This window comes from Psammomys obesus, unplaced genomic scaffold, assembly GCF_907164565.1.
Source record: "Psammomys obesus unplaced genomic scaffold, mPsaObe1.curated_primary_1811, whole genome shotgun sequence".
Taxonomy (NCBI): domain Eukaryota; kingdom Metazoa; phylum Chordata; class Mammalia; order Rodentia; family Muridae; genus Psammomys; species Psammomys obesus.
In genome coordinates this window covers 6,377,578-6,392,290 of record NW_026596125.1, presented here as the reverse complement: position 1 = coordinate 6,392,290, position 14,713 = coordinate 6,377,578, and the positions used below count along the sequence as shown (strand labels likewise).

The 14,713-nt window shown below is 46.4% G+C and overlaps 1 protein-coding gene across 1 annotated transcript in view; it reads left to right on the top strand.

Moving 5' to 3' along the window:
- Window positions 1-184: 184 nt before the first annotated feature.
- The window catches only part of Arl3 (ADP ribosylation factor like GTPase 3), a 46,827-nt gene continuing 32,298 nt past the window's right edge, over window positions 185-14,713 (top strand). Inside the window, exons 1-2 of the mRNA XM_055591691.1 lie at window positions 185-301; window positions 12,073-12,216. Coding sequence (XP_055447666.1) covers window positions 299-301; window positions 12,073-12,216 — 147 coding nt within the window. The 5' untranslated portion in view covers window positions 185-298. The remainder of the gene's footprint in view (window positions 302-12,072; window positions 12,217-14,713) is intronic.

Below are 14,713 nucleotides of genomic sequence, written 5' to 3'. Positions count from 1 at the left end.
TCCCCGGCCAATCACAGGCCTCAGGCTCCCGCCAGCCACGTGGGCGGTTTTGCACCTCCCGCTAAGCCGCCCGCCCGCCCGCCGAGGCCTCCCGCCACTCCCAAGTCCTCGCGCGCAATGGGCGGACGCTTTGGCGCGCTTGCGCACTTTAGGTAAAGAGGAGCAGAACCCCGCCCCATCCCCTGCTCTGCTTCTCCGCTGTGCGTGCGAGGGACGTCGGGGGCGGCGCCGCAGCAGTTACCCCTGGTAACGGGGGAGGCAGGAGGAGGAGGCGGAGGAGGAGGGACTCGGCTTGAGGATGGTGAGTGTGGGGGCCTCTGTCCCCTCAGGAGCTGACCAGTCACCCCCGCTCCTGTCCCCAGGGCGGGGCGCTGCGCTTGAAGTCGAGGAGGACGTGGGATGGCGCTCGCCTTGCTTTTTGGGGTTCTAGATCGGTTTCGGGGGTGGAGGGGGAGCCCCCAAAGTGGGCCTGTAGAAGGAGGCCTAGGCCTGGGGAGCAAGGAGGGGTTTGCGATGGGTCCAAGGCTTGGAGGAAGGACTTGGCGGGCGGGGAAGGCGCCTGGGCTCCATCATCATTCTGGGAACTGGGATGAAGGCGGCTCGGGAGCGGCGGCGATCAGGCCCGGCGCACAGGCTTAGATCTTCCTGCGGAGTCGACCTCTCGGCGCCTCTGGGCTGTGGGGTCCTTCTGAGACCCGGCCAGAAGCGGGAGAGAGGCGCGGCGCCACTGCCTTTGAGATTACCCTGGTGGCACCCGGGAGATGTAACCTAGCTTTCCTGGATGCTCTAGTCTCCGAGGGAGGTGTGTAGGGAGTTAGGTCCCGCGACAATTAAAAGGTACCGCTGGGAACGGGTGCCCGATTTCACGGCTCTGTGACCGCTCCTGCAGTCCCAGCTTAACTCGCTGAAAGTTGTTGATGAGCCGTCTTTGGTTCTGTATGTACTCCACGTTTATAGAAGCAAATTAGCCTCCCGTGTCCTAGCTTTTCCTTCAAACTTGTTGCAACGTTCTTTCGCGTGTGGCCACATGAGGACCGAAGGTCTTCATTTCAAACGAGAGAGAGAGAGAGAGAGAGAGAGAGAGAGAGAGAGAGAGAGAGAGAGAAACTGTACAAAGTGAGCATCAATTTGAAGCAAGCCTTTTCTCCGTTAACCATAAGTAAAGCTTTTGTAAATTGTAAGTTAGGTGTGCGACAGATTGGGCGAGACAGTTCCTTGCTGATTTTTCTTTTTTTGGGGGGCGGGGGTAGAGTTTTGATTTGTTTTTGTGTGTGTGTGTGTGTGACAGGGTTTCTCTGTGTAGCCGTGGCTGTCCTGGACTCGCTGATCCCAATTTTTTTTCTATATGACTCTTTATTCTCATTAATCTAATTTTAATAAAATCAATGAAGTCATAGAATGCTAATAAATTTAAATTAAAATATGAGGTATGCTAGTGCGCTCATATAACCAAGACACCATTATGTTTTGTTTTGTTTTGTTTTGTTTTTCAAGACAGGGTTTCTCTGTGTAGCCTTTGCTGTCCTGGACTCGCTTTGTAGACCAGACTGGCCTTGAACATACAGAGATCCGCCTGCCTCTGCCTCCCAGAGTGCTGGGATTACAGTGTGCGCCACCACACCTGGCTCCTTGCTGATTTTTTAAAATGATTTTATTTTGTGTGTATGTGTGTTTAGCATGCATATATTTGTGTACCAGGAGTGTGCCTGGTGCCTGTGGAGGCCAGAAGAGGGCTCTGGTAGCCTAGGACCGGAGTTACAGGTGACGGGTGGAGTTACTCGGCCAGGGGACACCAGAAAGTCAACATTGGTCCTCCCTGAGAGTGTCCGTCCTGATGACTGCTGAACATCTAGCCACCCTCCCTGTTGGTTTTGTGTTCCGTAGATGGAGAGTAAAAATGAAATTAAGGGGAAATTGTTAGTTTTAGAGCTAGTCAAAGAAAATCTGATTTTAAGGCTTTTAGAGTAGGTTGATTGGCTTACTAACGGCTACGAACCGGTTAACTGTTGCTTTCCCTCATCATTATTTTTGTGAAAATGTTGAACCACTTCTGTTGACTTAAGAAGAAAAAGCTAGGACTGGGGCTATAGCTCAGTCGGTAGAGGTTTGATTAGCATGAAGTCCTGCATAGAACTACATGTGATTGTGCCTGCCAATAATCCCAGAGAAGGAGGTAGGATGATCAGGAGTTCAAGAGCTACGTAATGATTTCCAGGCCATCTTGGGGTCCATGAGACCTTCTTAGAAGGAGAAAGGAGGAGAAGAAAGAGAAAGAGGAAGAAGGAGGAGAAGGAAAAAGAAGGTAAAAGGAGAAGATGAAAGTAGATGGGCAGAAGAAAATTACATATCTACTTTGGTATGTAATTTTGACCCCGCCTCCTAAGTCAATTTACATTGTCAAATCGTTAAGTAGAATTATTTAATCTGAGGTTGTCAGTCATATTTAACACTTGTTGTATTTACAGTTATTTCTAACCTCAGGCTAAACAGATTTTAACAAGTGTTCTTTTCATTATTTATACTTGAGCTGCCCATGTAAAGGCTAAGCTTATCTTAGCAAATGAGTACAGGTATAAATATTTACACACAAAAAAAAAAAATGGATTTGAGAAAGTGGCTATGATCACTCATACCTGTAACCTCAGCACTCGGGAGATAGAGGAGGAAGACCCCGAATTCAGGAGCTGCCTGGGCTACATGAGATAATTTTAAGTTTAATGAAAATAATTCTAACTGCAATTAAAAAGGCTGGATGTGGTGGCTCACGCCTGTAATCCCGGGACTCCAGCTGCTACGTTAAGAGGATCACCATGAGCTAAGAGGCCAGCCTTGGCTACCGTTAGCTCCAGGTCAGGCTCAGCCAGAGGGCGACCCTGCCCCAACAGCCATCCCCTTAAAAGAACCACATGCCAAACCGAGAAAATGAGATTTGTCGTAAATGAGGAACATGAGAGGCAACTAACATTCTTCAGTTTATCAACTGAGCAAATGTAATTTCACAACTGCTTAGTTCATAAATATAGGTCACAGCGGTGAACCGCTGCTCACGCCTCTAGGTGCAGGTTGGCCCCTGTGTATAACTACACGGCAAACTGACTGTGTGTATCCAGTATTGTCGGATGCCACGGTAGTAGTCCATGCTCAGAACAGAGTTTGTCTGTGTACTCACACTTTATGTGTGTATACGTCTGAGTGTTTTGCCTGAACACATGCATGTGCAGTGTGGGCGTGCCTAGTGGTCAGAAGAGGACCTCGCGGCATCTGCGGTGGGTTGTGAACACTGTATGAGTGCTGAGAACCAAACCCCAGTCCTCTACAAGAAGAGCAAGAACTTTTTATTATTTATTTTATTTTCTATGTGTGAATATTTTGCCTACATGTATGTACATGTACCACATGAGTTCCTGGTTTCTGACATTGGAACTGGAGCTACAGGCGGTTGTGAGCCACCGGTGAGTGCTGGGAATAGAACCCAAGTGCTCGGGAGAAGCAGCAAGCGCTCTTAACCCCTGAGCCATCTCTCCAGCTCTAAAACTATTTTTAAAAATTGGATTTATTCATTTTATTTACTCTGGGTTTTGCCTGAATGTATGTATGTGTGCCACATATACTTGCTGCCCTCAGAGGTGAGAAGAGAGCATCAGCTCCCCGGGCACTGGACTTACAGATGGAGCACTGAGCCGTCCATCCAGCCCCCGGACATTTTGAACAGTGAGGAGCCAGGATTGTGGGATATGGTGGTGCAGACTGTCAATCCCTGGGAGACAGGAGCAGGCGGATGCCTGAACCAGAGGTCTGCATGGGGAGTTTCAGGCTCGCTAGGGACCCCGCCCCATCTGAGAGAGAGAGACAGAGAGAGAGAAAAAAGAACAAGAGTCAGGCGGTGATGGTGCATGCCTGCAGTCCCAGCCCTTGGGAGGCAAAAGCAAGCAGATCTCTGTGAGTTTGAGGCCAGCCTAGTCTACAGAAGGAGTTCCAGGACAGCCAGGGCTGTGCAGAGAAAACTGTGTAAAAAAATAAAAACAGAAAGACGAAAAGGAACTAGAGCAAATTAGTTGAGATTATGTGATCTTACAAATCCATTTTTTTTTCTTTCTTCAAAGGTGTAAGTTATTCTTAGAACTGGAAGTAGAACAGTGAGTTTAAACAGTCAGTGCCATGAGTGTGTCACATCTAGTATCCCCTGAGCACCAATGGTTAATTGCACAATTGAAACGAGAACTATGCCAGGCATAGTGGCACAAGCCTTTAAGCCCAGTACTTGAGAGGCAGGTGAATCTCTGTGAGTTCAAGGCCAGCCTGGTCCATGTTGCAAGTTCCAGGACAGCCAGGAGATACATAGTGAAACCCTGTCTTGAAAAAGAAAGAAAAGTGAGCTATGTGTGTGTTTTATCGCTGTGATGAGACACTATGACCATGGCAACTCTTTGTTTCTTTGTTTTATTTCTCATTGTAGCTCTGCCTGTCCTGGAATTCACTCTGTAAATCAAGCTGGCCTACAACTCACAGAGGTCCACCTGCCTCTGCCTCCTGAATGCTGGGATTAAAGGCGTGCACCACCACAGCAACCCTTACAGAGGAAAGCGTTTAACTGGGGCTGGCTTACAGTTCAGAGGCTTAGTTCATTATCGCCATGGTGGGAAGCATGGTGGCATGCAGGCAGACATGGTGCTGGCGAGGTGGCTGAGAGTTCTATATCTGGGCCTAGAGGTCAGGTGCTTTTTTTCAAACCATCATACTTTGTCTTTTAAATTTCAGCTATGGCTGGGCATGGTGGCACATGCCTGTAATCAGAGCATTAAGGGAGGCAGAGGCAGGCAGATCTCTGTGAGTTCTAAGCCAGCCTGGTCTACAAAGGAAGTCAGGACAGCCAAGGCTACACAGAAAAATGCTGTCTCAAAAAATAAACAAACAAACAAATAAATAAATAATTTTCAGCTATGGCTAATGCTTTTTCTTCTATCTATATTTGAGTGACTGAAACAAAAAACATTCTGAGCTTCTCTGAACATTTAAGGTCAGCTGTTTTACCCTGGCCTTGGAATCACATTCTTTTTTGTTTGTTTGTTTCTTTGTTTCTTTGTCTTTGTCTTTGTCTTTTTTTTTTTTTTTTTTTTAAGATTTAGTTTGGGCTAAAGAGATGGCTCAGTGGTTAAGAGCACATTCTGCTCTTCCAGAGATCCTGAGTTCAGTTCCCATGGTGGCTCACAACCATCTATACAGGGATCTGATGCCCTCTTCTGGCATGAAGGTGTACATGCAGATAGAGCACACTTATATGTAAAATAAAGAAATAAATCTTTTTCTTTTAGATTTATTTTATTTTATATATGTATGAGGGTTTTGCATGTCAAAAATGGGCATCGAATTCCCTGGAACTGGAGTTACAGATGCTTCCAAGTCATCATGTGGGAGCCTGAAACGGAACCGGGTTCTCTGAGAGAAAGAATAACAAGAGATTTAAACTGCTGAGCCATCTGCCCAGCCCCCAACCCCCACTGTAGGCAGGTGTTCAGCCATTCTTGATAAGAAACAAAGATGATAGAAATTTGGCACATAACAAATCACTGTTATTTACCATGAACTCAACTGAGCAACTATTTATAGACTACTTTCTTCTTACATGCAGTTATCATACACACTCAGCTTTGTTTTTCAAGACAGGGTTTCTCTGGCTGTCCTGGAACTCACTCTGTAGACCAGGCTGGCCTCAAACTCAGAGATCTGCCTGCTTCTGTCTCCTGAGTGCTGGGATCAAAGGTGTCCGCCACCACCATCACCCAGTACATATATGAATTTTGTCCAGTGTTATACTGTATTTATGTTTTTTGAGATCAGAAACTGTTAAGTGTTCCAGTACTCAGGGAGGCCATCTTGGTCTACAAAGAGTCCAAGACAGCCAAGGCGACACAGAGAAACCCTGTCTCAAAACAACAACAACAACAAAAAAAAAAAAAAAAAACATTTTTTTAAAATGTTAAATGAAAAAATGTAGTTACAAAAAGAGGAGGAGCTGGGAAGGTGGCTCAGCAGTTAAGTGATGCCCTGTGTACTTGCGGGCAAAACATTCACACACATGAAAAGTTTAAATAATAAAAAAAGGATGGAAAAATAAAAGAAAATGGGCTGGAGAGACGGCTCAGCAGTTGAAAGCTTACCATTCTCTCAGAGGACCCAGCTCAGTTCCCGGCTCCCACAACCACCTCTGACTCTAGCCCCCGAGGCTCCGACATCCTCTTCCGATCTCCGAAGCTTCTTGCACACAGGTTGTGCCTATCCACCCACTCAGGCTTACACACACGCACAAAATGAAAAAACTAAATAGAAAAAATAATACCCAAGGTCACCCACGGTACCTCGTTCCTGTAGTGTGACCTCTCTGAAGTTTGGTGAGGAAAGATTGTGAGTTCAGGGCCAGCCTGGACAAGTAAGTGAGTTGTGTCCTAATAAAAGAGTTATGTATGTATGTATGTATGTATGTATGTATGTATGATTTGTTTGTTTGTTTAAGACAGGGTTTCTCTGTGTAGCCCTGGCTGTCCTGGAATTCACTTTGTAGGTCAGGCTGGCCTCGAACTCACAAAGATCCTACTGCCCCTGCCTCCTGAGTGCTGGGATTAAAGGTGTGCACCACCAAGCCCAGATAATCACTAGTATATGCACACGTGTCTCTCTCTCACATACACAGCCTCAAAAGGAAAGAAAAATACAGGACTGGCAGGATGTCTGCCCCCAGCTCCACATTTAACAACAAGCAATGCAGGTTTGCCTGGTTTCTGTGTGGCATGCCTCACAGCATCACCTTATTTAATCCCTACTGTTTCCTTCAGATCTGATCATTGCTCTCCTTTTCTGCATGGACTCGTGGGGAGGGTTTCTCACACAGGGCAGCCTCCTGTGTGTCAGGCCTCTGCCGAGAGGGACCCCACTCTTCTGAGTTCCTTGTGTTCCTCGGGAACAATCTTTGTCTTCATTTAGTAGAAAGGTGATGAGAAAGAACACAAGGTCTGAGCGCTGAGGAGGCATCCCATGGGTGAAGGGGCTGGCCTCCCAGCCCGATGACCCGGTTGTTGTTATCGCGGGCCCCCATGGTGGAAGGGGCAAGCTAGCCAATGGCTTCCGCAAGTGCTTTGTATTAAGCGCTTACCCACACACACGTGCACACACGTGAGATAAGTAAACGAATATGATTAAAAAATAATAATTACAAGAAAGGAAACGGAATTCGAGGTTCCGCCTTTCCATCAGTAGGGTCCTGTTAGGTGAAATGAAACTGAAGTCTGTCCCATTGAGCTCCTTAGGGAGTGCTCACGCTCAGCAGCTTGGTGTTACAGTCTTAAACATTAGCTGTCCTCCGGGTCATGCTGTTTTCCACGTGTCAGCACATTCCTCTAGCGCCCTCCGCTTTAGTTTCTTTGAATGACCTAGTTTGTGTGTTTCGAGGGTCAGCGCCAATGCCTGTGCCTTGAGTTGAGTTTAAATGGATTTTGAGGCAGCCTTTGATCCCAGCACTCTAGGTAGGGCCAAGACCAGCCTGGTCTACATAGGAGTTCCAGGATGGCCACGGCCACATAGAGAGATCTGACTCAAAAAAACAAATCAATAGACTAAGCAAATAGATACACTCTGCAGTCCATAGCGCATCTCTTCGAGGTCTGGTTGTAGAAACGTTTGTGTAAATGTTTAGTGGCTGAGTGAGGGTGCTTCTGCCTGGCGGAAGTACAGATGCCTGGTTCGTGCCGAAGCTGGTGCCAGGCAGAGCTCTGATGGCGCTCCTGTTTCTCACTACCTGTAAGTCGCTGCCCCGGGAGGATAAGCCCCGGGAGGATAAGCCCGCATAGCGATGATCTCGGCTCTTTTGCCCCTCTTCGGCCTGGAGCACTTTGTGGGTGTTAATGACAGCTGAATGAATGGTTGTTTGGGTCAAACTTACACTGTAACAATTAATTTCATTGTCTTTATGCAGTAAAACTCGTCCCCATCATAAACTGCACTTGCAATGAATGCATCCTTCCATTTGACATTTAGAAGGAAGCATAGCATGGAGACACAAGTGCAGGGTGGACTAGTCTGCCCCCTCTCACCTATCCTCTTAAATCAGCTTACTCTGTACCTTTCGGGCAGAACCCCGCTGGCTATAAAAATCCTCCTCTCTATTTAGCAAGGCCGGTAATCCCGTGATCCCTGTCCTCGATGCCTGGGTTAATGCAATGAGGTGTTCCGTTAGCACTTGCATATTCCCTGGGTGGGGCTTGAAGTGCCAGGTCTCATTTTACTGGGAGGAAGAGCATATTAGCTGAACTTTCTTTCTGTGTCATTTCAACGAAGAGTGAAACATCTGATGTTATTACCTAATAAGGAATATTGTTCATTAGAAATTAAAAGTACTACATTCTGTACTCCTAGGTTAAGAAAAGGTGCCTATAGTTAGAATGACTTCTTTCTTCCCTGGGCTGTACTTTACTCCTTTAATGAGCAGAAATTTGCAGGGGCAGGTGTGGTGGGCACCCTTTTAATGCCGGCACCCAGGAGGCTGAGGCAGCATCCCTTTTGAGGACAGCCTGGACTACATAGTGAACTCACTCTCAAAACAAAACAAAAACAAAGGAGGGCCTAGGGATGAAGCTTGGCACTGGCAAGGCATGCCTACCTAACATGTGCAAAGCCCTGGCTCACCTCATCACAACAAAGAAATGCTGTTTCCCCCTTAATTGCTCAATTTCAGGTGTTAGGAGTATGTAAGAAAAGCTTGGTGTTCAGGCAACAGCATAGGATTTAATTTTTGCCTTTTTAATTACGTGGGTGCGTGTATGCCTCCATGTGGGTGTGTGCATGGGTGCAGGTGCCCTAAGAGGCCAGATGCACCAGATGCTGCTGGAGCTGTTCAAAGCCCACCGACGTTGGTGCAAGACTCGAACCTGGGTCCTTTGCTATAGCAGTATACTGCCTTCCCTGCTGACTCGCCTCCCTAGCCCTATTCAGTGGTTTCTTAGTGAGGAGAAACTTGATGAGAAACTGAAAATGCTTGTTTTAAACTTTGTAAATAGTAAAATATTTTCTGTAAAAGGACACTAGGATCTTCCTTGACAATTTCTATACTAGGGGATCATGCATGAAAGTTTTACCTGGGTCATTTAATGTGCATATCTATTTTTAAGCGTATTTTAGGAGCTAGCAAGACCCTTCCTGCAGTCAGTCAGGGACTCAGGTTGAGTTCACTGTTTTTTCCTGTTCTTGGTCCTTTTGTATCCCAGTCCCCATGTGTCTGAAGGGGTGCAATAGAAATGAATGGTTTCAGTATAGCAAATAAAAATCAAGAAACAGCCAGGTATCCTGTGCACACTTTTAATCCCAGCACTCGGAAGCAGAGGCAGGCAGATCTTGGTGAGTTCGAGCCCAGTCTGGGCTACAGAGTTCCAGGACAGCCAGAGCTGTTCAACAGGTGTGTGTGTGTGTGTGTGTGTGTGTGTGTGTGTGTGTGTGTGTGTGAATGTCTGTGCAACGTCCCAGCTCTCTGCTGTGTCTGTTTTCTTCTGAGACAGTTAATCTATACTCTGCAACTGTCTGCTGGGGTTCTTATAAAAGTTAGGTGAAGGTTAAGTGTTTTGAGCCGGTAGTGACCCAGAGACTTCTCATAAATGTGGCCTAAAGAAGGAATGGAACCAAACTAGGCAGGGTTCCATGAGATGAAAATAGAAGCAAAAATACATCTTTCTTTAAGCAACAACAAATCCTGCCTGTCTTTTGTTGGTTTCAAATTTATTCAGCCTTTGTCCTAAACCTTTTGGCATAACATTTGTCTGTCTTGGACTAAGTTTTCCATTTTGTTTCTGGAAATTAGTGTGGTCCTCAGCAGGCCAGCACAGGTGCCAAAGAGCAAACAGCCAGGGAGGTTGCTAATCCACCTGCATATTTCCAGGTCATTGTCCAAAGACCTAATTGCTGAGAATTATTGCACAGAAGTATTATTTGATCTTCATCAACAAACTGGCTTGAATTCTTGCCTGAATAACAAACACAGCTATTTTATAGAATTCTAAATTCTAAGCTCAACTTGAAGAAACTTGTGTTGTAGCTGGGAGATTAGATTAAATGCCCTTAACATAGTGGCTGTGGGTGTCCTGGAATCAGATCTGCCTGCCTCCGCCCCTGAATGATGGGACTGCAGGTGAGCCCCCAGCTTTGTTATTTATTTGTGTTTGCTTATTTGTTTGAGACAGGGTCTCTCTACATAGCCCTGGCTGGTCTGGAATTCTCTTTGTAGACCAAGCTGGCCTTGAACTCACAGAGAGCTGCCTGCCAGGTGTTGGAATTATGAAAGGTGAGCACCACCACTCTTGGCCCTTGATTCTTTTTGAGCCATACCTCATTGGTCTGGGATTGTCAGCTGCAGGACAGAACAATTAAACAGTATATTAAAAAATTTAAGCCATTTAATAAGAAAGCAGGGCTAGGGGCCGAGGAAATAGGTCAGTAGCATGGGTAAGGCCCTGGGTTCAGTCCCCAGTACCAAAAAAAAAAAAAGTGTCAATAGAGAGATGGTTCAACAACCTTAGAGCACTGACTGCTCTTGGAGAGGACCCAAGTTTGGTTCTTAGCAGCCACATAAATGACCTGGAAGCCACAGGAGACCCAGCTCCTCCTGGCCTCCACAGGTACCCAGGTACCGGCACTCATGTCCACGTGCTCATGCACAGACACACGTGAATACACACAATAGAAATCTATTTGTGGCACACGCCTTTAATCCCAGCACTTGGGAGGCAGAGGCAGGCAGATCTCTGTGAGTTAGAGGCCAGCCTGGTCTGCAAAGGGAGTCCAGAATAGCCAGGGCTACACAGAGAAACCCTGTCTGGAAAATTTTAATTAATTAATTAATTGTTAAAAAAAAAAAACACTGGTTAAATTATGATCATGAAAGCCTTTTATAATCACCTAATTGTTACATCTGAGTTTTCATCAGAAACTCAGGGATACTCTATATTCTGCACCTGTTCTGTAAAGACGAAGTTATGAACATAAGTGGAAACACATTGAACCTAACTATAGAGCTCAGCTGCTGTTTCACAAGGCCTGTTTGTGTCTTTGTACAGCTTTTTAAAAATATTTTTTTCTTTTTGTAGTCCTGGCTGGCTTGGACTCACTTTGTAGACCAGACTGGCCTTGAACTCAGAGAGATCCACCTGCCTCTGCCTCCCAACTGTTGTGATTAAAGGCGTTCATCACTAACACCTGGCTAAATCTCAATTTATCTCTCTCTCTCTCTCTCTATCTATCTCAATCTCTCTCTCTGTCTCTCTCAAGTGACTAAACTCTTGTGATCTTACCATCATCCTAAACAACCAGCTTTGAGCTACATTACTTGGCCTTTTCTCTTCTTATCACTTCAGGTCACAGTCTTTAATCTCTGTTAGTAGCCAGCATTCTCCTAGATTTACAGAGAGGCTGACCGCGCCCAGACCTCGGCACAGTGTTCTTTGTAGTTAGGCCTTTTTGCTGCCCCCCTCTGTCACTTCCCTAGTACACAGAGAGTCCACTGTGTCACTTGTGGTGATGGTGGTTGCCACACAGTTCTTCGAGAGAGCCCTACAGGTTTTAGGAACATTCCCAATGTTTGCACGAGGGCTGTCAGCACAAAAGAAAGAAACTGCCACTTGAAAGTCGAGCATTAACTTGGGTGGGTTTCTAGCAGCTGTCTAACATAGTGGCAAGAGGCAAGCGCCACTCTGACCCTGGGGATTGAGCAGTGACTGGTCCGATATAAGGATTCGAATCTTAAGTATACATCAAGGGCTTTAGGAGCAGGCTCGGTAGCACTTCACCCTTGCAGGTATGGGATGACGGCTAAGCCAGAGTTATAGGAGGGCAAGGAGCAGGCCACACTGCTTTTACCACACCACTTCTGCTAAGACTTGGAAGGAGGAAGCCATTGGAGCAAACAGTGTTAGAGTGGGAAGAAATAAAGAAATAAGCTGTCCGTAACTGAGAGCTTTTATCAGGACGTCATTCTGATGTCTGCTAACACCAAAGCCACTGTCCCCAAGTAACGTGTTTCTTTCATGATTCTTCAAGGGCCTGCTCTCTATTTTGCGCAAATTGAAAAGTGCGCCAGACCAGGAGGTGCGAATCCTTCTCCTGGGCTTGGATAATGCTGGCAAGACTACTCTGCTGAAGCAGCTGGCATCTGAAGACATCAGCCACATCACACCTACACAGGTGAGCGCTCCCTTGGCTCCCGGTGCTCTGCCACCCAGGGAGGACGAAAATAGCTGTCCCAGTTTCCTGTCTCTCACTGTGATAAAGCACCCTGACGAAAAGCAAGTTGGGGAGGGGGAGAGAGTTGATTTTAGCTCACAGTCCCAGGCTGTAGTCCGTCACTGAAAGGAAGTAGAAGCAGGAACCTGTGGCAGAGAGCCACACCCACCATCAGAAGCAGGGGGGAGAGCAGATTCACAAGCGTGCCTCCTCGTGCTGCGGCCTCTCCCATACCACACAGTCCCGGACCCAAAACCACGATGGGCTGGCCGTCCCAACTCAGTTCATGCAATCGTAACCAACCCCACAGATGTGCTCACAGGCCAACCTGACCCAGGCAAGCCCTGATTGGAATCTCTGCCCAGGTGGTTCTAGAAAGTGCTAAGTTGCCTATTAAAACTAACAACTCCAGTAGCTGTGGGAGATAGAAATTTATACATTGCCCAGGTCTGTTTCTGGAGAGCAGCCTGTATTATCTAAGAGTAACCAGATTTCAAATGCACGCAGAAGAAACTCCACACAGGTGAAATAGTTAAGAATAGTCAAAACCATGGACATAGGAAGTAGGACAGTGACAGCCGAGCTCGGTGGTACGCGCCTGTAATCCCAGCATGCTGAGAGGCAGGCGAATCTCTGTGAGTTTGAGGCCAGCCTGGCTACAAAGTGAGTCCAGGACAGTCAAGACTACACAGAGAAACCCTGTCTCAGAAAAACCCAAAAACTCCCCAAAAGGAAAAGAAAAGAAAAGAAGTAGGATGTGGCTGATAAAAAAGAATGAGGGCTGGCGAGATGGCTCAGCAGTTAAGAGCACTGGCTGCTCTTCCAGAGGTCCTGAGTTCAATTCCCAGCACCCACATGGTGGGTCACAACCATCTATAATGGGATCTGGTGCTCTCTTCTGGTATACAGGCACACATGCAAATAGAGTGTTCATATGTATACATAAATAAATCTTTTTTTAATGTAATGAAATGATTAATCCAGGCATGGTAGTGCGCATCTTTGATCCCAGTACTAAGGAAGCAGAGACAGGTGGATCTCTGTGAGTTTGGGACAACCTATTCTATAAAAAGAGTTCCAAGACAGCCAGGGCTAAAGAGAGAGACCTTGTCTAAAAATACAAGGGTTAAGAAGATATATCTTAGGCCATGTCTATTCTGTCACAATTTAAAATGTAAATGCACACATTTCTCTCTTCTTTCTTAGGCCTTGCCTAGATTCTGTGCTCCCCCCCCCGCCTTTTTTTTTTTTTTTTTGCTAAGGATAGAACCCAGATCACGGTACATGGCATGGATTTTTGGCAACTGTGGTGGTATACGCTTGTAATTGCAGCACTTGGAAGGTAGAGGAAGGAGTATCAAGAGTTTAAGACAGTCCTTGACTACATTGTAAAGTCCAGTTCAGCATGGATCCCAGAGACTATCAAAAAGAAAGAAAGCTTTGTCAGGCAATGCAGACACTGTAACTCTGAGGCAGAAAAGAAGGAGAACTCTTTAAGTTTGGGCCATTCTGGTCTGTATAGTGAGCTCCAGGGCACTGAGACCTGGTCTCAGAGAAGCCAAAGATAAAATAATAGGGCTGGAGAGATGGCTTAGTGTTAGGAGCACTTAGGATCTTACTGAGGACCAGGATTCAGTTCTCAGAACCCTCACAAGGTGGCATCTCTCTCACAAAGGCCAGTAGCTCCAGTTCCGGGGCATTCAACACCAACTTCTGCCCTTGTTTTTGTTTTGTTTGGTTTGGTTTTTTAAAGAAAGATTTCTCTGTGTAGCCCTGACTGTCCTGGAACTCACTCTGTAGACCAGGCTGGCCTCAAACTTAGAGATACACCTGCTTCTGCCTCCCAAGTGCTGGCATTAAAGCCATGTGCCACCATGCCTGGTTGCAAAAATAATTTTTTTTTAAAGAAATAAAGTACTTTGAAAGAAACACTATCACTACTTTAGTGCATTTTTTTCAAATAATACAAATATTTATGTATGTATATGTATCAATTTTTTTGTTTTCTTATTCTTTAAGACAAGGCCTTGCTATATACCGGAGGCTGGCCCTGAACTCAAGTATAACCAGGGCTAGTCCACAACTCAAGGTCCTCCTGCCTGAGCTCCCCTAGCACCGTGCTCACAGGCCTATAGCTTGCTGCTCAGCGGGGTCAGTTTTTCAAACACCTGGTTTGTGAGGATTTGGTGGGGTGGGAGCTCAAGATAGGGTTTCCTTGTGTAGCCCTGGCTGTCCTGGAAACTCACTTTGTAGACCAGGCTGGCCTGGAACACAGAGCTCTTCCTGCCCCTGCCTCCCTTGTGCTGGGATTACAGTTGCGCACTCCTGGCCTGGTGTGTTGGTTTTAAATCCAGTTTTACCAGCTTTCCTCTTTCCTAAGGGGCAAGCGAGCAAAATGCAAAGGCTAAGTGGGGTGCGCGCAGCATGGGACTGCAAAACCAAGCCTGGCTGGAGACTT